This window comes from Centrocercus urophasianus, unplaced genomic scaffold, assembly GCF_019232065.1.
Source record: "Centrocercus urophasianus isolate 14NV4802_14NV808 unplaced genomic scaffold, USGS_Curo_1.0 seq_26, whole genome shotgun sequence".
NCBI lineage: Eukaryota > Metazoa > Chordata > Aves > Galliformes > Phasianidae > Centrocercus > Centrocercus urophasianus.
The window spans coordinates 3205145-3228806 of NW_024884822.1; the positions used below are offsets into that span (position 1 = coordinate 3205145).

Genomic DNA, 23662 nt, shown 5'->3' on the forward strand with positions numbered 1-23662 from the left:
GAGATAACTAGATAGAGACAGCATTAAAAGTTGCAAAATATGTTAAGAATTTAGAGCCTAATCAGACTTACAAAAAAAAAAAAAACAAAAAACACTTTTCACACTGGATCTTCTGTTTTGTTAGGAAGAATGGTAGTGTACCAGTACAAGTGAATTTAAATGAGTTCATATTATTTCCATGTATCTATAAGCATTTTGAACATGTTGATATTTCAAGGTTCACAAATTTCTAATCTATGATCAAATTACATCACACCAAATCCAGAAGGCAGAAAATGGTGAAAAGATTTGAATGGATTTGAATCAGTACGGCATCAAACTGTTAGAGCAAGTATTAGAAATCCAGTCACCTCTGGGCTACTTAGATGCGTACAAAAAATGACATTTATATGTTCATATATTCTTATATACATAATATGCTTAGAAAATAAGAGAAGTGAAAGGTTTTTTTTTTTTCTTTTTGTTCCTGTTAGTTTTTGTCCCCCCAAGTGCAATAATATAAATTGCCCCTTTTGCACTTTAACTACTGTTTTGTAACAATAGTAATGTACCAAGGGAAAAAAAAAACTTCAACAACTCTTTAAATAAATTCAGTGAAGTCTATGCATCACAAGTTCCCCTAATATTGGTAGGCATAAATGGATAAAATCTTGTAGCAAGAAACGTATTGTTTTATGCCAGTACCTTGCAAATCTCAAACAATATCAGAAAGTAAATTTCTCTTGAAATACAGATTCTTGTTACTTCCTCTTCAAGATGAATACCTAGCAAGTTATTGATCTGCTTCTGAAGGACACAGTTTTTATTATGTAGGAAACCACTGCTGGGCACAAGTGCGAGAAATTAATGATGGTTTTGTAAGTGCCCACACTGCGGTGCTGAACCAGTGGGGCAACTGTCAATCTATATGATAATACATCCCAAAACTTCATAAAGTCAGTGATGTGAAAAGGCATTGATTTTTGAGCTAACCAGAATTTGTGAGAAAGAAAGACTAAAAAGTTTACTGAAGTCAACACCTCTGTGTATACAGACAGTTGCGTGATCTTCTTTTAAACAGCCAGACATAAACACTTATCACAAGAGCCTTGCCATGTAAAAGTGAATTCCACACACTATTTCGTTTCTTCCGTGCTTTTTTATCATGTCCTCCTTCCTTTTAGTTGTTCCTTTTGCTTATTCTTTTCAATGTTAGAAAAATTATCTGTTCAAAATGGATTCAGTGCACTGTATTTCCAATTACTCAGTAATTATAATTCACTTACTGTAGCGAAAAAAAATAAAAAAATAAAAAAATAAAGCAAACAGACTTCTTTCATCAGTGTCTGCAACACTATACAGTTAGGTCTTGAGATCAAATTTCCTGAGACAAAAGGTGTGGAAAAGGGCTTCCCTCAGCAATGAAGAAAAACTACCCATATATGAAGGGAATTCCTCCAAGAGCAATGAATTCCAATAGTTGTTTGAGCTTATCAAAACTATAGTGAAGTAAATGTAATCTGACTTCTTTGTTTGAACTGTACTATTTAATAACAAAATTAATTAATTATCCAAACAACTCTTCTTTACAATCATGGTTTCCTTGTGCTAGCATATACATATTTCCTCTTCAGTTTTGATGAATATATTCTGCTATGCCTATAGAGAAAATATGTTGCTTGAAGATTCAATTTAAATCAGGAAAAAACGCACGCTCTTGCAGAAAAAAAATCAATTGCGCTTTTCTGAACTTTTTCAATCAATACAGAAAGTGTAATTCAGTTTTACCTTGTTTGCTTTAACAAGGAGCTGATTAAGTTTCCAGTACCTATCAAACCTCTGCTTTGCAGAAACTGAGACAGCTGCCACTGAATGTACGGAGGAGCCTCCAATAAACAGGAAAGAAATCCTCCTCTGTTAAGTAACATCATGCAATAAATTAAATTTTGTGGTAAGCAGTATGTGTAGCTGAGACCTGGTTACCTTACCTGGTATTGGCTGCCTGAGTAATTGCCCCAACGTCAACATTAAGGAGACTCCTCTCCACCTTTGCATAACGGCAAACATCAAAGCTTTTATTTAATATTTTAACTAAGCTGAGTTTGCATCTTCATTACTCTGTGGCACGGAGGACAAATGGCAGCAAATCCATTCTTACTATTTTTCGTCTTTAAAAAGATGTGCGCACAGATGATTTGTCTGATACATTTTTAGCAGACATGAGAAACAAGTCTGTGCTATACGCATCTGAAAGGACAGCTGGCTTGATGGAGCTTCATCAACACTAGTTAGTTAGTTAGATGCTTTATCAACAATGATTTGTGCATTGTCTAAAGTCTCATTTCTACGTAATTAATCACCTACTCTCTGCCTCAGTATGATGCACTAGTTTGCTCAACAGCCCCTTATATCTACAATAACCAAGTGCAGAAGTTCAAAATTTAAAAACTCATGTGAAAGCAAACAGCACCACTGTTACAGCTACCAGCATATTGCAGATTATTAATATTACTTCAAGCTGTGAATAGAAATCACACAATATACTATTTTTAAAAAAATCTGATTTCTCATCATTAAGTTTAAGTTAATAAATTCTGAATATAGTTTTCTGTGAAGGGTTATTACCTGGAAAGTAAATTATATGATAAACCATATATCATATTATGAAATAAGCATGTTATAGCTTCCTGATATTGACATTAAAAGAGTATTCCTAAGCAGCTTTAATCAAACAGAGAAAGAAAAGTGAAAAGCTAATTTTTAGAAGGACACTCATGTTATTACACATGTGCAACTTGAATATATATATATATATATATATATATATATATACACACACATATATATAAAAAAAAAAAAAAAAAGCCCTACCGTTTTCCTCATCTGACTTGTTTTCATTGTCGGAGTCGGTGAGGGTGAGAGCCGAGTTTTCACGACTTGACAGACCAGAACTTCGCCTGGATTTGATCCCTCTTCCCCACAGCCTGATTGCATGTTCTGGAGACATCCCTCCCTCCGTGTCTGAGTCAGCATCAGAGCCAGTGCTCAAGGAATAGCCTTGATGGAGTATTCCTATGTCCGAGCAGTAGCCGCTTCGATGGGGAGAGGGCTCACAGATTCCCAGTTCCGCGAGGGTGAAGTTTGTTCCTAGAAAGGCGGTTAAAGAAAAGTAAATAATTGAAAATCTAGCAGATCTAAGTTTCAAAATAACAGAAAATGTATATCGTTCTTAACTAATGTATATCGTTCTTAACTATCGTTCTTAACTATTGTGTGCTAAGGCTTTGTAATTAATTACACAGAGGAATCCACCAACTTACATAAAACGTATTCATTATAATTCAAATGCATGAAATACACAAAACAAGGGTAGATTTTAGGTTACTTGTGACTACTATTTTGGCTCCAAATTATTTATCACTTACGTATGTGATTAATGTAAAACTCCTGACAAGTGCTAATGAGGAGACTTGCTTTAGGTTACATATCTAACCTTGCATTCGTAGAATTAGAGCCTTAGCTTTGAAGTTGAACATTTGATCACTTGGAAAGAAGCTGCTTTTCCTACACAAGAGTATCATAAATAGAGGCTTTTTTTTATTTTTTATTTTTATTTTTAATTTTTTTTAATTTCATAGAAAACAAATAGTTGGGAAAACAGTTTACAGAACAGCGAATCACTTGAAAAAATCCAAATCTACCAGTGATTAAACAGGAAACCCTGTGATCAGTGTTGCACTTCAATATCTGGTGAGACTGGTGGGTTAACATCTGCTGCAGAAATCAAAATACGTGGATCTCGAAATCACTCTGTTTTCTATCTCTATTCACCAAACTTAATAAGGCAGCGAGAACAAGGACACCAAAATAAAGAGGTCACCAGGTGTAAAGGCAAACATTTCCAGATCGGTATCAAAATGTGATATTTAGCAGTTAGTAACTGCAGCAGACAAAGTCATTAACATTTTGAAGGCACACAGAGTCCCCCACCCCAGGGTTCTCAGAAAGTATAGGCTTGCCAGTTGATTTCTCCTTATTTGCTTCCTACAGGAATGAACAGAACTACTAAGAAATGAATGTGGAATTATCCACCATCTCTACGGCTTTTTAGGCTTTTGAAAAACGAAGTGATTTCCGCTTCATTACAACAGGCTAAAAATGAATTAAAGCAGACTGGGGTCACTGGCAGCATAGCTGCCAATAATGTAGTTCACAGTGAAACTAAATCCGTTGCCTGTATCTCTATAATGGTAGTTGCATTTTGTCCAAAAGCAGTTTATATTTTCTCCTCTTCTCCAATATATTTACCAGAATGCCGCTTTATTTTGGAAATTCACACATTAAAAAAAAAAAAAAAAAAAAAAAGACACCCAAACACAAAACATACAGAACAAGGTTGCAAATTGGTGACCTGCACGTGCAAAGTGCATGCTGATGTCAGACACACATCATGAAAGTGAAACTTCTGAAGTTTTCTCGTCTGCTGCTGGCATAAATGTCCATACACACCAGTTATGAACACACTGGCTTAATTAAGCTATTTTACATACATGGTGAAACATTTCAATGATATTCTGTAGAATTTAACAGTCATTACAAGCTCTGATTACTTCACTCCAATTAGCATGCTTTATTGACATGAGAAGTTGAACTACAACATCTAATGTGCCAAGTAATTTTCAGAGGAATTCTTACTTCATTTATAAAAAATAAATGAAAATAGTAAAGGTACTGAAAGAGGAAAGTAAACATAGCAGTCACAGAACCCATTCATCCATCTGAGTTTTGTCACCTGAGAATCTGGCAGCTTCCAGAAGCATGGAGAAAAAGCCTTGAAAACTGACCAGCTGTTAGACAGTTAAAACAACTGGAGAATGGAGCAGATCAACTCAAGAACATGAACGGAAGCAATCCACTGAGCCTCTGGAATAGAGGATGTTCCAGATGTTTTTCACATCTATAAGTATTTACAGAACTTACATATATACATATATTAAGGCATTTTTCAAATAAATCAATTTTGTATCCAAATATATATAAAATGCATCTGTATTTACATATACTTTGATAGCTCACTGCTCTTCATTTTACTTGAAAATCTGAGGAAAAAGCTGCAGAAGCAGTTATGCTGTCTAGCCCTTAGCTTCACCTGGATTGGGTTCTCCTACATCTCTCATTTCCCTTAAAGGAAACTGTCTCAAATAACACATGATCCACTTAGATAATATCCTCCCATATGCACAGCCACAGTGGCACATTAAGGACTCACGGCATTAGTAAAGCACTGCTGTAAACTCAGAGGATACATATGGCTCTAGGTGCACCAATATTATTTATCCAGAACTTCAAAGCAAAAAATTGTTCACAGTGGGAAGGCTGACCCATGAGCTAATGCAGCCAAGGAAGATGGGTGATTCTTAGTGTTGTATACACCATGTGCTGCCTTGGGGGCTTGCCAGTAACTTTCAGGGGTAGAGAATAACAGCATTTCACTGCAACTTCACTTGCATTGTCGAATTGAAAGGGGGTCAGCATACATTCTTGCACATTCAAAAATGAGACTGTTTTCTTTCAGATTCTGTAGCATCTACTACATTGCTGGTGGCACTACGTGAAAAGAGATAAATAGCATATGATGCTTATCAAGGGAAAATAAAGGAATCTTTCCCTTGAAGGAAACACCACACAAAAGGAAAACTTCAATGTTTTTTGCTTTTTCGTATGTAACGGAGCTTATTAACATCCATCATTATTCCCCTCATCCCCATCTGCAGAAATCACCAGACCACTTTTGTTAAAGAAAGGCAGTTAACGCCATCTGCTCCCTTAAGGTGTATGCAACTTCTCATGCAAAAATAGATCAGCAACATGCTGGTTTAGAAATGTAATATAATGTTATATACTCCATGATCACACCTATAATCTGCATGCTGTGAGTTCTCTCTCAATAGAGCAGAAAAGCTTTGTTTTCTTTCTCATTTGCATATGACTAGTACACCTTTCAAGCTCGTTTCCTTTTACAGCAAGTTAGTACGTAAGTTAAATAGTGTACAAATATTCACCAGAAGTGTGATTAATTCAATGATGTGCAATTCTACTTATCCCTGCTAAGACTAGAAAGCATTACCATGAAAGTAAAGGTTATTCTCACCTAACCTGTAGGCAGAGGTCTCACGTGCTTAATTACAAATTATAGGAATCGCCCTTCTGAAAATTAATCTAATCCAGCTGTGGTCACTACAAAATGCCCCCAGAGAAGATATCCAAAACCAGTAGTACAAAGATATGGCAAATTCATCTTTGAATTTGACTGGATCAGCGGTTCAAAATTTTGCTAAGTCTAAAATCAAAAGAATAAATAATACTGAATGACATTCTCTGCTACTATAATAAATTTACAAGAACTTGGGATTTTTTTTTTTCTTTTCTATTCAGACATTCCATCTTTTGTCAATTTTTCTGCTATGCTAACAGCTATAATGATTTATGCTGGCATAAGTACCACAGTTTAACTCCAATCTGTGGTATACAAAGAGGTCATTCTTTTTAATAAACTGTGGTGTACACTTCTTAATCTTTCTCAGTTCTATACATGTTCATTCATTATAATGACAGAGAGGACAGATGATCACACTCATTTTTTAATTTGCTTATTGTATATGTTTTTACCATTAACCCTTTTACTGGTCTTCCTTATCAGATGCAACTGCCATCTTTTTGATTCTACTTCGTTTTCCCCCTTCAACTTTTTGAGGGTTAAAATATCCCTTGAATCAGAAGTACTTTTTCTGTGCAAGATGCAGGAAATTTAACCACAGGACCACAATGAACGGCCCCTGTGGCAAATGTCATATTTGCATGAACCGTGCCTGGAAAATACTCCTGTTAACATTTTTTAACAGTGTTTAAAATTCAACAGAAACAGCGTGATTTTCTTAAAAGCAAATCCATTTCTGGCAGTCTTAGTCCCTTCCACAGCAAACAGAAATCTGCACACACATTACAACATATACTTTCTATTCGAAAAATATTTTCTAGCTTCTCTCCTCAATGACAGCTAAATCCTTTAATTGTCTTTCTTCTAATCCTCTTTCTGCCATGCTTCTTTCTGGCTTGGAGATCCCCGGGCCTAATAGCAGGATAGAGACAGTTCTCTTCTCAGCAAGAACTCAGTCAACAGTTACTAATACCGTAGCTACACCTACAGTTAAATAAAATGTTGAGGTTTATAAAATCAGGCACCTAACGAGATTTTGGTCTAGATCACAAAATTAGACAATCTTCCCTGCGTTTTCAATATAATTTACTTTCATTTGGTGATGATAAAGTTACTCTCCTGTTTTGTGTCCTTCTTCATTCATTATGTACCACATAGGGAATAAAATATTATTAACTACTTCATACACATTTTCTGCAGGTGTCTGAACGTAGCCTCTGAGAACATCTCAAACACTTCATAATTTATCTTCACCTCCTTGGGAAGTGAGCTTTTCTCTCTGCCCTGTAATAGCTTTTAAACTACAGAGAAGAATACTTACAGCAACCTTTTCCCACAGCACAGACAAATTTTGGCAGAACACACCATACATAAAGCATCTACAATGCAGCCCAGGTTACAATGCAGTACTTCAGGGTAATACCTGATATTCCTAGGTAGGCTTTCACTCACAGTAAACTTTCCAATTTCTCCAAACACTCAGTAACATTAAAGAAGACATTTACCACAAAGAGAAGAGCTGTTCCTACAGATATGTCATTCTGAAGGACACAGGGCAAATGTAAGCAATTGAATAAGGATCTGTGCTTTACATCCCAGAGGCATTAAGGGCAGCTGTGGGGACAGCACTGTGCAGAGTGGAGCACAGAGAGCAGCAGCTCTTTGGCACCGGGCATCAGCTCCACAGTCAAACCCCACAACACTTCCATGAATCCAGCAGCTACAGCAAAGACAAGCAGACAGTTAACAGTGACAGCTTTTCCAGCCCGGGAACCTCTGATCCAAAGGCTGGAGATAAGCTTTCATTTCACCAACAAAATAGTCATGTGGAGTTTGCACTGCAGACTAAGCAATGGATTTTCTTCTCAGAGCTGCTCAGATATTCCTCACCTGCGCTCCAAGAAAAGCAACTCTAAGTAGATAGAGTTCACAAAAAACTTCAGCCAAAGTAGTTCAATCTATCCAAGTTATAAGATGTTATTAGAAGAAATGGAACATAAACTCAGCTATACACAACACGCACACAAGTTCTCCCCTTCTCAATGCACCATCAGTTTCCTCCATTAATCAGCTTATCTTTAATGAAATGTATCATCTATCATTTAGTAGGCAATGACTGTCCTGTGATCAAAATCAAATTAAAACCCACAGGGTTGTGTGTGCTAAATATGCACAATACCTGTGTTTGCATAACTATCTCCCATTGCAGTGATTGCTTCCCAGGCAACCTCCAGCAGAAGGGGAGAAAAATTTGCTCATTTTAGGGCTACTTAGTGTCTAGAGAGACCACAAGTATGACCAGAAATCTGACCCACTCTAATCCGATTTTCTGCATTTTTTGTGAAAGTGACAAGAAAACATGAGAAATGTTCACTACTTGGAACCACAACAATATGCCTTTTTATTTTGTGAACAAGACTTGAAATGCTTCTCAGATCTGATAAAAGACGTGAACATTCTGAAATTAGTTGTGCCACATTACTCATGTCAAAATATATCCACAAAAGCCAACAAAAAGCCACATACATCCAACAAAGAAGTTAACAACTGGGCTGTTGTACTGCAGAAACTAACTTCCACATCTTAAAAAGAAAGACTGAAAGCAGCCCACTAGAGCTATGATTGGAGGAAAATTGGCACCGAGTTTGTTCCTTTCATCTGTAAAATGAAGACAACAAAACTGCGCTATCAAACTATTACTAACAACTGTAAAAATGATACAACTTGCCTCTGCAACAGTAAGTAGTGCATTTGTTGGGAGAAAACCTGCACCCATTCACACTGTGTACTGTGACACACCTCAACAAGAACACAGCTGTAAGCTACTAAAAGTCAGGTTCTACTTCGACCTGTACAAGTAGCAGAAGAGGAACAGAACATGAAGATTTGCAGCAAGTAACAACCCACTTGTTGTTAATAAAGCATATCAGCAGCACTAGTCCAAACACCATCAAAATAACACTGGTTTTGGAGTGGAGCAGGGATGCTTTTTTTTTTTTTTTTTTTTAATGGAATGTAAGGAACAGAAGTCAGAATGTATTTTCTATTCCAAGTCAAAATAATATACAGAATAGTTATATCACCTTTCCTTTTCTTGGAGATCGTGCATTTCTAAATAAAATTCAAAAAAGAGTAGTGTTCATGAAGTCATAGGTACCACACAAGAAGAAAGAAATATTTATTTACAAATGCTGCTTTCAATTTAAACAACGTGCCCATCAACACCTGGTATTATAGCTCCTGTTACACAGGCAAAGTACCTTCTGATTAAGGGATGTTAACTACAACTCTAGGAAAAACACCAACTTCATTGAGGACTTTAAAAAGCTATATAAAAAGAGCAGTGTTGTTCCAATGGAGAGCAGCTAGCATGCAGTATCTATGCTGGCTATCCATACTTGCGATGCACAGCCTCAGATGGCACAAAGTACAGAAATCAGACCTCGGTACCCACAAAATCCCAGTTTCCACCTCTAAAGATGGAATTGGACATTTGCATACTAGTGTAGCTCACAGATGCCTGCCCTCTGTAGTAAAAGCAATTGTGTTACATCAGAAAATGACAATTCCACTCCTTTGTCTCCTGAAAAAAAAAAAAAAAAAAAAAAAAAAAAAACACAAACCATTTTTATATAAATACTATTTATATTATACTTAATTAACCACATAGATATGATTACTATTGGATAAAATCACTGTGGAAAAATGTTCATCAATACATGAATTTCAGTTTAATTATTAAGAAGGACCTCTAAGAAACTGCAGGAAACTACCAGCAGATAAATTAGCAGGTGATAATTTGCCGAATTCATGCTAAGCCAAGCTTTGTTTTTATACTGTTAATTCGAGATTTAAAAAGCAGCAAAAAATAAACCACTGTTCCTGAGTTGATAAATAAACTGTGCTCTCAAGAAACAGCAGAAGTCACAGGTAATGAGCTTTCATGCCTTCATAACTGTTTAATTGGAAGCTCTGGAAAAACCTGAATCAGCCGTTATCACAGACAAGACCTTAATTGTTTTCTTCTATACTTTGCTTCACAGGTTAGGAATACTGATCTCTACACTCTGTGAAGGTCCCCAGGCACATATAAAGATTTCTTAGCACCAGCAGCTGTCAGCTGTTCAGTCATAAGGAGCTTCTTCACTGTAAACATCATGTCACCTAGAAATAACGGCTAAATAAATTGTATCCTGTACCGTAGAACAAAAGAAGTTTAAACTACTATTTGACTCAGAACTTCAGTGTTTACATTCTGAATCATGTTGTTCCTAACAGGTTTCAGAAATGCCAGAGACACCAGCCTTCAACTCCGCGTTTCTCATCTTACTAGGAGGAAAATCAGAGCGTCAGCATGAATGACTGTAACTGAAATAGAAATTCATCTACAGTGGAAAGAAGAGCTTGCTAGAAATCTCAAAGCCTTATAAATGCAATGATAGCAAAATTATTTGAGCACTAGAAAATTGAAAAAAACCCATATATTATAAACAAGTACAAAGGAAAACAGATTAAGTGCTTTGAGACAGTACACCTACTGTGAAACAAACGTAACTGTTTTCTTTCATTCACCACTTGCATTTGTTTTATGAAGAGATCTGGAAATGTCTTTATTTGATTGAATTATAAATAGCATTCAGCTTTTCATTTTTAATCCTCACAAAAATAATTAGTTATTTTCACACCCAGTCAGTTGTGGTGTTATAAATGGAACAGTTGGCACTAACTCCGATTATTATCGGTCCTGAACTTTGCAACAGATGAAACACACACCCTTAATATAGGATTTCTTCTATCTACCAATGACTGTAATTTATAGATTGAATGTACAGTTGTGAATGCAGAAGCTGAGCACATCCTGGCCTTTCTGGCACATGCAGTAGTTTCACTGGCAACAGTCAATAGTCACCTCCAGCACTTTGGCAGACAACACAGCAGATTCACCAGTTGCACTGCTGGAATTTATTGGTCTTACCAGGCCTTCTGCAGTACCACACAAGGATAAAATAAGACCTCCTTCCACGCACCTCTTTCCTTTTCCTACACTGGCATTTACCATGTGCACAAAACGCGCTTCTCACTCTCTGTGCATTATTTGCTGTGTTCTGAGCACTACACCACCACAGGGGTCTGCTGCACTTAGTGGCTGTGCTGCCAGTCACACACTGATCATAGAATCCTCCTCCTACTGGGAAACACAGGCCCACTTGGGTACTGCAACTTGCTTCTCAGTTTTCTCATCTACATTTCTGGCTGTCCTGCTTCTTACTTTAATTTGCATTTAGATGACCTTTTCTCTTTTTCACTGAAGAAAACTGAGGATTTGGGTTACATGCCAATAAACAGCTCATAGCTCTGTTGTTACTTTTTTTCTTCCTAACTTTCTTTTGTTTGAAGCAATGTTTTTACTCAATTCCATTCCACAACAGGGCTACTCCCTGCCCTTCTATTGTCCCATCCCCTCCATCTCAGTCTTACATTTGAAGGACTGCTGGGTTGGACTGCACCTTGAATAATAACAAAATGCAGAGTGAAAAATGCAGAACAGTGAAAGTTGAGCTCCAGTTATCACTTCAGCATTGAGCTCAGCCGGCACGCTGTGTGACTTACTGAAAAGGCAATATCAACATAACCCAACTGCAAGTATAACTTGGTCAAGTCTCTTATGGCTGGGAAACAAAGACAAAATCTCAGCAGAGGACTTTCCTTTGTCTCACTGAAATATTGACCACTCACGATAATTGCTTTAGAATTACCTATACTTCATCACTTCACTGTTTATCAAAGCTAACGGTAAAGGAGATGAGGGACTATGTAACAGTCTTCCACCCATACCATCTTCAAGAGGGTGTTCCCTATATGACACATTTTTACTCCACAGCCTGATTTACAGAAGAAGATATTATAAAGAAAAGCTGAAATAATGCATGTACATTTTTATACAGTATGCATAGGTCACCCTGAAATTTATGCCTCCTATTTATTTCTATGGAAACTACAACAGGTATGGCGAGCACAGTAACACCATTATTTGTTAGAGCAAATTCCCAGTTACAAACAGCTATTTTTTTTTTTAAGAGTCACTGCCATTAGCCATGTACTTACACCAGCAATCAGCAACAGCCTGCATGCCATGCTTATAAAAATCTACACCAGCACAGATGACCCACTGCTGCTACTGTTGAAATGCAGCACCCACCACCTCACTGTGCCCACAGCCGCTGCTGTGTCTCCATCAACCTTGAGCAAGCATTGATGAAGGTGAGTGGTGCCATTTTTTCTTCATGAAGAAATTCAAACCCATGGCTTTGCTCCACGTGCCCTTCCACGTCAGACACGTTTGTGTCAGACTGCCCCTCTGCTGCCATCTGTCACATGGCAACACAATGTAATGGAGTATTGGTGGGAAGATTCAAACTCTACTGCCATGCCACCAAGACCCGCCTCTAACTTTACAAACATAATATAGAAGGCATTACTTTCAGAGCAGCTCTTATATAAGTGTATTACACATATATGTAAGTAAATGTATAGCACAGTCACATTTCAGTAACACTTAAAATCTGTTCACAACAGCTCTGACCATTCACAACAACCTGGATTTTACAGAAAACAGCGAAATGATCGCAGTGCTTGACTCAGCCACCTCTGACTGCATTGACAGCAAAGGCCAAAGCAGCTCAGCAGAACCCCACTTGATGTGCTGCAGGTACACACAGGGGTGTCACAGTATCACACCAAAGACCCTGCCCTTCCTCGCCACTTTGGCCAGCAGTCCTGCAGGCATTACCTCACCATTACCTCACAGCAGCTCCTGCCAGTAATCACCTTTATCACCTCACATTATCAAGTTTCTGACATGTTCCCTTTTAATAACTTATGCTGATCTCTCTCTGCTTTTGGCAGAGTTAACAGACAACATTCTTACCTCTTCTCTTACCCTAGAACAACAGAGTTCCCTATTTGGAACTGAAAGGTCACCAGAGGAGTGGCATTTGTCACGGGCTGTTGCCTAATTAGCACAAGAGCCCAAACGTCCTGATACAGTACACACCAAACAGCAGTAATTGCATCTGAGGTAGATAAAACAAGATGCTGCATCCAATGTTCTTTCTCTGTTATTTATTTTTATTCTTCCAAAGCACTGGGATCAATAAGCATTTGACAAACACATAAAATCACTGTTATTTTAACAGTACACAAAAGACACTGTTACTGCACTGCTTTTCTGGCTGCCATGCTTACCCTGTTGCTTCTTCCAGAACATACATAACTAGGTCTATCCACACTCAGCTATTCTACACAAGAACCAGTTTTAATAAGAAACACTTCACTGCCAAGCCGTTCTCCATTGCTTCTGTACCACATTTCCTGAGCCTAAACCAAAACTACAGTGAGGCCTCAACATCAGCAGAAAACGCACTTCAGTATTTACCAAGAGCCAGACCCTAAAGAGAGTTAGTGAGCAGGCTGTGTTATCTGACTATTTTTAACACACGCGTCATCCTACTTCATAAGTGCCTTTCCTTGCTCCGTAAGTGCCTTGCAGATCAGGTGAAATGACAAATTCACATCTCACTGATAAAGGTCAAGTACACCCAGGTATCATTTGATGCCTTTTATTTACTTATTTATTTTGATTTCTTACTTGGCAGACTCAAATTACAGAATTCTTTGAGTTTAATGGAGATTAGATTGGTTTGTACATTAATCCTACATTAGGAATAATTAGGACCACTTTAAACCCACCAATCATTTGCAAAGAAGGAATACCATGAAATACCATGATTGCAAAAAACCCCACAAAAACAAAAAAACAGTTGCACATCTCCTGCCTATGGCCTTTCAGTCGCAGAATTACCTGAAATAAATTGTTTTCTTAATTACTGGTGTGATAGAGTATATCGTGTATTAGCTTAGCTGGCCAGTTGCTTCAGATGGCTTAAGCTACTGTGACAGACGCTGGATACATCACCAACTTACCCATCTCTCTCAGAGTGATGAACCTCTGATGCAGCTAAGCATACTAAAACTTGCTAGTACGTCTATTTAAATTTCAGATTTGTGGTTCTCAAAGGCACCTTGTTGCTCCGTTACCCTCTTCGTCATCTCCTTAATTGGAAAATTAACCTTGATTTCATTTCTACTACTGTCCTCTGCCATTGAAATCAAACATAGCAAAGATTTTTTCATTGGTTGTCCTTCTTATTTTTTTTCACTGGGAATTGGGCAAACCAACCACGTGGATTTGTAATCAAGGAGCGACACATTCTACTTTGTAGTGGGAAAGCTAGAACAAAGAATCCTCAACCCAAGACAATGAATAACTCAAAAGTTTACAAGAGATCCCTAATCTAGAAAGCAAAAGAGAAACCTACAGCTAGATAATGAGAAGTGTACAGTAACAAACAATTGCGTTCCAATAATCTTAGGGATAACATTAAAAAAAAAATAACGAAAGGCCTAAACATCAATTATATTAAGTCTAAAAATATGTTGGAAAAATATATTTTGAAGAAGTTTTTAAGTGAAGCTACTTTTAAAATAAAACACAAGACATGGCATGGGCATCCTCAGTCTCCTCTCCCATGTCAATCTTAGGTATACATACTGCACATTGAACTTGCAAATCAGAATTTTCCCATGTGGTTTTGCAGGCTGGAGAGCTCCTTCGTTAGCACTGCTGTCTACACGCCCTCCACCTCATGCCTTCACTACCGCCACGTCTAAACACAATTATGAAAACCTGACTATGGAATGAAGGTAGTAGGAAACTTGTGAGCATGGAGCTGACCCACTGATCGTGAGGCTTATGCCCTTCTCTACTTCATATTATAATGAGAAAAATGTGGTTTTTTTTGTTTCCATTTTACCTAACACTTTTTCTTTATTTTATCTTTGATCTATTTAAAAATTATTTTCCTCTTTGGAGCTCCACTGCAGGAAAAGCACACAGCAAAGGGGTAGTAATGTTGACAATGTATTTCTATTGCAGCCTTATGTCACCAATATTCTTTTATCACTTTTCAGCAAATCGTCTTTTTTTTTTTTTTTTTTTTTTTTTTTTTTGAGTGTAAAGGATATTATGGAAGCCTGCTTTTATAAACATCAAAAAAAAACCCCTTCAAAATTAACAGTGAGGCTCTTGTGGTCACTGTATATTGAGGCCTTAAGAGCAGATGTGGCACTGTTGGGTTTTGGTATTAAATATAGTCTAGCTTCTTTTCGGGCAAAGAACTATTTATCTACTTAACACAGAACATAGCCAACTTTTGTATGTTTCAAATATTACATTTATTTCAAAATGCTTGGCATTATTAATCCTTTTTATATTGTTAATATAAAGATTCTGCTTCAAAACCTCAAAAACCAAGAAAGTTTATTTTTTTTTTCCTCTCTTTTTTGCATTGCATGCACTGCACTGATGAACCAGTCTCAGCAAGCATTTAACAGATTAGACACTTGAACATGGTTTCAGGCAATGCTCTCTCATGTTTCTGCGTATTGCCTGATAAACACTTCAAAGTAAACCGCTCATAAATATGAAATGAAAAGCCGAGAAGTCGTTATGCACAGCTTTGAGATACAAATCTCTTTATTCCCCTCTGAAGTGGAATTTGATTGACATAATGAGTCATAGATCCTGTCCAGGGACACACTGCCTTATCCCCTTTTCCTCGGGAGATGGGAGTCTTTAAAGAAATCCACTTCAGAACTTTCTGATTGACAACTACAAAAAAGTTGAATACCACACAAATTTACTGTTTTGTATTAATACCTACTTAAAGAGCTATGACACATGTCAAAGATTGATTCCAAATCCACCAACGAGCCCTATCATCTAAAATTTTCCAAGGAGGCCAAGGCTGAGATGTACCGCTGCACCATTCCCCCATCTCTACCCATCCCACAACAGCTATTGCAGAGCAGCTCATGAGGAAGGGGGTGAATTGCAGCAAAGCCACTGCACAGCTGGGCTGCACCACTGGGCACCTCATCCCAGGGTAGGGCAGGAGGAATACAAGGATGCTGCCACCTCGAGAGGCCAGCAAGACAAACACCCTCCTTAGAAGGAACAGTCACCGTGCACACACCACACACAGCCATCTCCTGCACTTCACTTGCTGTGCTACGGAGGTAAGACTTCCAGGTGAGAATGAACAGTTAATACCATCTAGCTTGAAATACCTTCAAAAAGCTCATTTAAGCATTGGTGTTAATAAATGACACCCATTTGAAAACGAGAAAAAATGCAGCAAGTATAATGGTCTGCCACCACTATTCCCCAAAAAGCCTCACGTTGAGCTACCCAGTGAAACTGCTCATCAGTAGTGCTATAAACAAAATTACGGTGTAATAAATTGCTATGCTACAATGCTACATTCACAACCTGCATTTGTAGTGTTTGTGGAGGTTTTTCAAAGGAATCCAATAAATTTCACTCTAAATAGAGATGCAACTGCTGGCGCTTTATTTGCTAGCCAAACTGTATGCATTAAATTACATGTTTTTACTGCCTTTTGTCAGTTGCTTCTGTATGCAGTAACCATACATAAAGTGCATAAATTCCACTACACACAACTTCACTTCCATTTCTTGATGGTAGTGCTATTAGTAACCGTAGAATCAGAGAATATCCCCATTTTGAAGGGACCCACAAGGATCACTGAGTCCAACTCCAGGTGCCATGCATCCAAACTAGTTCTGAGTTCGGTGCCCCTTGAACTGCAGCAGCCTGAGGCTGTGCTCTGTACCCTGGGCAGCCTGTTCCATGCCCACCGCCCTCTGGTGAAGTACCTTTTCCTAACACCCAGCCTGACCCTCCCCTGACATAGCTCCTGCCACCTTATGTTAGACATGTATAACATTAATAACATACTAAAGACATCATTAAGACTTTAAAAAGACTACTTAAAAAATAACTGTAAAAAATAACTAAAAATTTGCTTCATCTGCATTGTTCAAAAGGCACTGAGATTTATTTTATTTTATTTTATTTTGCCAATAAGAACAAAAGGCTGGAATATGGTGAAGCAACAAAATTATAGAAAGATTGAATATTAAAAGAAATGACCTCATATTACGAGTAAATAATGAAACATTCAAGTCTGATTTTCATTCTAGAACGCTAAGGAGACCCGGATGTTTAAGATGATGAAAAAGCACGGTATCACTGCATTCCCATGCAGAACTCTGCTGCCTCTTCATTCCCATACAAAATCAGTGACAGAGATTGTCAAGACATTTTCTTTTCCCTCCAAAACATTTATTAAGAGCCTTTTAAAACTGCTTATCGCTTGCAAATAAATAAAATTGTTTATTTGTTATTTCAAACACATTTTGATCCTGCTAACCATACTGACAGACATTTCTCTACTGCAAATTACAAACTAACTGAATGAATTAAATACATATTGAGGACTCTTCTTTCTCAGCTCTATGTGATCATTCACATCTCAGAAGTCAATAGCCTGCACAGTCTTTTCTAACCACTGGCATGCAATATATACACGCATCAAAACACAAATTTATGAATCGCACCGAATGCTAAACAAAATGAGGAAGAACTAAAAAAGCCAAAAACTACATCAGACAACTGTGAACAGTCATCCTTTGGTTTTGCAGTTGTTCTTGCTATGCAGATTAAAAAATCTTTGGCCCTAATTGCAACTGCTGGTAACTGGTTTGAGTATTTTTGAGAAATCATTAACATGCATACAACGATGGAATTATGGGAAAGCTTCTTGGCACGTATCTGAAAAACCTGTAGTGTACACATATTAATTCTAACACATGTATTATTCCAGTGTACTGCTGATAGATCACCACACTGAAAGGCAAATGAGGCATGTGAAATATTCTGAATTACTTAAAGTCCTCACAAGTTCTTCTGCAGCAGCGAAAATTCATCTGCAACATAACTAACATTAGATGTGTGAGTAAAATTAATAATTCAAGGAAAAACGAGACACCAAAATAAACCATCCTTCTCAATGAAAACTATGTCAGAAATGCTGCTGTTTTTCCTGCAAACTGATGTTACATTAGGAGATTATTACTCTGTTACTGAGCTTTTGCTAATTACAAGGTGTGAAATATTTTGATAGGACTTCAAGTAGCATTAGCTATTCCAGGTCCAGAAAGCACAGCTGTCAGTCATACCCTTGGCTCTGTCAGTCACTTCAGCATGCAGAAACCAAGCTGTCTCCAGGATAAGCGTTCCTCAGAGATCTGCAGTTGCTGCTTGACCTACAGCTCAAAAGCAAAAAGCTTCACTCACTACAACTATTAGCCCTTGACTTCATTCATTCACTAGCCAATATAAATAAAATGCTGGAGCGATTAATTCAATTTCTTTAGAGAGAGTGCTAAGTTCTTGAAGCCTCCAGTATGCCTATCCATAGAGGTTCCAAGCATTCATTTAATTGATTTTTTTAGAATTGCAGGAAAAAAAGTAGTTAATAGACAGTATCACCAAATCACAGAATTGCAGGGGACAGAAAGGACCTCAAGAGATCATCCAACCCCTCTGCTAAAGCAAGTTCCCTACAGTAGGCTGCAAGGTAGGCATTCAGATGGGTTTTGAATATCGCCATAGAAAAAGACTTCACAAGCTCCCTGTGCAACTTGTTCCAATGCTCTGCCACCTTCACCATAAATAAGTTCTTCTTTGTATTTGTACAGAACTTCCTATGTTCAAGTTTTAGGTCATTGCTCCTTGTCCTACTGCTACGCATCACTTCTCGAGAAGAGCCTGGCCTCATCCATTTGTCCCCCACCTCCCTTTAGATACCTGTAAACCTTAATCAGATCTCCCCTCAGTCTTCTTCTCCCCAGCCTGGACAGACCCAGATTACTTGGCCTTTCCTCATACAGGAGATGTTCTACACCCTTTATCATGTTTCTGGTCCTCCACTGGACTCCTTGTCTTTTTTGAACTGGGGAGCCCAGAACTGGGCACAGTACTCTAAAGTAAGGTTTTCATTTCTGAATTTTGACCTTCACTCAAAATATACATTTCTGCATTGTATCACAGCTTCACCCAACAGAGACATTAAAGGAAAACACATCTCTAACTATTGGTATCTCTGTGGTGGAAGCCTGTTCAACATTATCTATTTTTTGTCTATGCCTTCCAGACTTGACATCATGTGCCTCTGGCCAATGAATGGTACGTCTGTATGGTGAAGGTTGTCTTTCTCAACTGAGCGCACAGCTCTGAGAGGGATGCACAGGGAGCAGCGAGCCACATCAGGCAAATCAACACTAGCGATGAGGTGACCGAAGTTGCAGTCAGATCACACAATTACACAACAGCTTGAACAACTGCTCAGTGCTGTTCCTCATGGAATAAAACTTCCATTGGAGACTACAGGAGTTAGATAATTTAAAGGAGGAGAATATCACCAGAACCCTTATCAACACATCAGTGTATACAAGACTTTCCCTCCAGCAACGTAGGAAACACATATTTAAAATGTCCTAAGATTATTACCGTAAAACAACAACTCAGAAAGTATCCTGACTTAAAAAATCTGTGAAGTTGGCAGTCTATTGCTTAAAAACAAAAAATCCCCTTTCTTTCTTATTTTGATTTTCTTTCTTATTTATGATTTAACTTGGCATCTTCTGATCCATATAGGGCACGAATGGATGTGCCCTGTATGGCACGAAGATGAATATTTTAAACAATGCATGTATCCAGACTAGAAGAGGAAATTCCATTCCAATTAAGTTGATTTTTTTCTCTCCCAAGCAGATAGAGAATATACACTGACAATTTTGATTCTGCTAAGTTTTCTAAATGAGTCTTACGTTATACAAACAAGCTGAACCTTAGCTGGACTTAATGGGGAAAAGAAACTCGCAACATATTTTCTAAGCACCTTACAGGAAGTTTTCCCCCTTCTTAAACCTCACGCAGTGGGAAGAAAAGAAAGGACACTTTTTCATGTATTATATAGTCAATTTTGATTTTACTAACTGGAACATACCTACTACATACTACATACTGGAACAGCCATGCCTATACGAGATAGAGCCTATTTACTCATTCATTCATATACATTACCCTAAGCTTCACCCGTTTACAAGGAAAAACAAGCAAACAAACACCACAGCAACCAAAGAATGCACCAAACCTGGAAAAAGTACAAAGAGGAACCCTTCTCTTTTGAAACTGCTGGTAACACAGGGAGTCATTCTCAAGTGTAGAGAGAACAGTTGCAGCTTAATTTAGACAAAAGACCAAGTCTGCAATTTGAAATGCACATGTTTATAAAGAAATCTTCTCACTTACTGCATTACCTAAATTAGCTAAAAACTAGCTGAAAATTTCTAACATGGAGCCAATCACCAATTGTGCATCTCTGAGCTTATCTGAAAGCTAGCATTAAATTGTTAGTATCTAGTCCTGAAGTCAGACTAACAGAGATAAAGTACATAACTGTAAGCACAGCTCTGGTTACCATTTTTATCTTAACTTCACTGATCTTTAACTATTTTCCTTATTATTTCTGGACAAAACGCACTTAATTGTATGACATGCTCTGAGCAGTTAAGTCTGCCCGATGATAGGCAATAACTTGAACTCAAGATAGCTTAAAGGAGCTTCAGTGACTGAAAACATGGTCTTTCCAACACAGTATGCATTGCACAACGCCCTCTGAGAGGATTCAGGATTAAAAGGCTATAGTTACTACCATTATCATTATTATTAATGAAAAATACACATGTAAAATTAGGTTTTGAACACAATGTTTTATAGTCCCTGTTTGTCTCTGTGGACATACGCAATAATGGCTTTAACAGACCTTTACCACTCACTGACTAATTAATCTTTACACTCAGGACTCAGCACCGAGTTTTATTCAGTAAGGAGCAGAAAATAGCATCTGTAGATTGAGCTCGCAAGGTCCATTGCATGAATAAATTGACAGGCTACAGGAAGAGTCAGCATTAAACAGCTCCTCTCCTCCCCTCAGCTCTCCTGTAACAGCCCTCACCAGCCACTGAAGCTTTGCTCTGAAAACATCCTAAACACAATTTATTTTCATTTACTAAAACAACTCCTTTCAACCTTACAGAGACTCAGTCTTCCAAATACAATGACAAAAAACATTACAGGGACCAGACACCATTTTAAAATATAACTGCAGTTCCAACACAACCAAAGTACACAGCTGCAAATTCAGCTCTCCTACCAAGAACACAAATGAACCACACAAATTAACAGATCCCAGCAACTCATCAGAAGAACCTTTCTTCCACTTCAAACTCAAACATGTTCTCAATATGGAAGAGCACAGGGAAAATATTCTGCAAAAAGAAAGGGAAAGTGAATATGCACTTCACCATTTCTCAATAGAACAAGCTCAATCTTTACTCCTGCTAAAAGAATTTTAATGGAATTGTAAAAGAACAAACATATAGAGGTAAATTTCCCTCATCTCATTTGCATGATACATAGTCCATACAGCTTACCTGTAGTATTACTGCTTTACTTTTAGCTATAAAGCCAGTCAACCGGAACAGCATCTTCAGTTACAAAAAATGAAGTGTTAAGTGTTTACCAGTCAAGCCTCACAGCTGGAAATTTTGACAAGATGAAATCATTGAGGATTTTAATAGTCTTTTCTAATACGACTAAAGGGGAAATACTAGCAACACTGTTAAACTGAAGAACATAAGTTATACTCCATTAAGCTAACTTCAAGAAAAGCAAACTATTTTATAATAAAATTATACTAGGAGACAGGCCTTGTGAAATGCAGAACAACAAGCAGCACAACGACAGTACAGCACTCATTCTGAGTCAAAAAAAATGACTCCTTGGACTGCTGTTCTACAGTCTTCTACTCTTAATATCTCATTAAATTCATTTTATGTTGCTTACCATTACAAGAGAATTTATACTGTACTTAGGAAATGTAAGCAATGAATAACAAAAATTTAAATTCTGTGTCATGTTGTCACTGAAATTCTGTACTTACCGATAAGAAAGCTTATTAATTGTCTGAAACTTCTCACAAGGAAGATAGAGATTTTGAAACAGAGTATTTCTTACAAGAAAATACTTATCTTCCACATACCACAGTGAGAGATTTATCAGATGAGATTTTATTCCCTTCTATTTGCTGGCAACTTGCTTGATGAGTCTAATTTCCACAGCACAGAGCTATGAATGGAGGCCCAGCAGAAGGGCTAACAGCTGGGCAGACCCAACTAAAAACTCTCCTACTCCCACATCTCTGGCTACTTTCCTTACTCCCCCTGCTTTTCCACACTCATTGAAGCACACTTTCAGTCTTCCTACATAAGTTCCACAAAACTCTCCCTTATCAGTGAGCTGTATTCCGCTCTCAAGCCACTTCTCAGCCAAGAAAAGGGAAAGGAAGGTGAATAAATCAGGAAACAAAAACCTCTTCCCTGTGATAGCTTGAACAGTGACTGCTGTTTTTATCTGCACAAACATTTCCCCATTATAAAAACAGAAGGCTAACAAAGCTCTGTGGATTGGGTTTTATCAAAGACTTCAAAATTTAATCAGAGTTTATAGGGACTCAACCTTGTGAATTACACTCGTACAAAAAAATCCGAAGTCATTTCTAGTTGATCTGAATCCCATTTATGTATAGCAGTAACTGCAAAGCTAAGAGATACTGGCAGTAAATAGTCCAGCTGAATTCTCAAGCACATGAGCCTGGCAGCTGGCTCTCTTTCCATGTACCTGCAATCCTCTCAACCAGGGAGGAAAGTTACAAAACACTGCATAATTTTTTTCTCTTTTCTCAGAATTAGAATAAATCCCACCCGTATTATCCCATAATGATAATAATCCAATAGCTCACATTTATCTGTCATTAACCATTTACTCAAAGGTCAAAATTAGGCCAGTTTGCTAACTGACAACACACTACTGTCCTGATTTTAAAAGCAGAACAGTTTAGAAATGGCTGTTTTGTGAACAGCTATATCACAGTTATCATTAGCACTTTTGCATTCATAGCCCTGTTCATAACTGTAAGCGTAAGAAAAAAAAATGCAATTCTGGCATAAGAAAGGCTAGAAAAGCAGATGAGTAATTACAGACTGTTGGCCCAGCTCATCCAAAAACACAAATAATAATCCACAACACGCCACTTACACAAGACTTGATGGCATGGTTCAAGACAGAAAAGAAAGGGAGCTCAGGATTAAAATAGAAATGTACCTTCTGCAACCCTACTGCCATAGCCTTATCTTCACCACGATGCAACTCCATGGCTAGGAAAGAAAAGGCTAATGGCTTCTGCAAATTGAAAACCATATTAAACACCAGTCAAAAGTAATGTAGGACTGGATCCAGACAGTATCATATGTGCCCAGATTCCTTTCACTTCATGTAAAAAGAATTGAAAAGAGACAGTGACCCTGAGACCTAAATTTGTTAATGACACCTCCAAACTGGAATGGTAACAAGATTTT

At 37.7% G+C, this 23662-nt stretch overlaps 1 protein-coding gene across 3 annotated transcripts in view; it reads right to left on the minus strand.

The window, feature by feature from the left end:
• The window catches only part of TENM2 (teneurin transmembrane protein 2), a 547500-nt gene that overhangs the window by 428958 nt on the left and 94880 nt on the right, over positions 1-23662 (minus strand). For all 3 annotated transcript variants that reach the window (XM_042826120.1, XM_042826119.1, XM_042826118.1), the window contains exon 3: positions 2851-3126. In XM_042826120.1, the coding sequence (XP_042682054.1) occupies positions 2851-3126 (276 nt within the window). The remainder of the gene's footprint in view (positions 1-2850; positions 3127-23662) is intronic.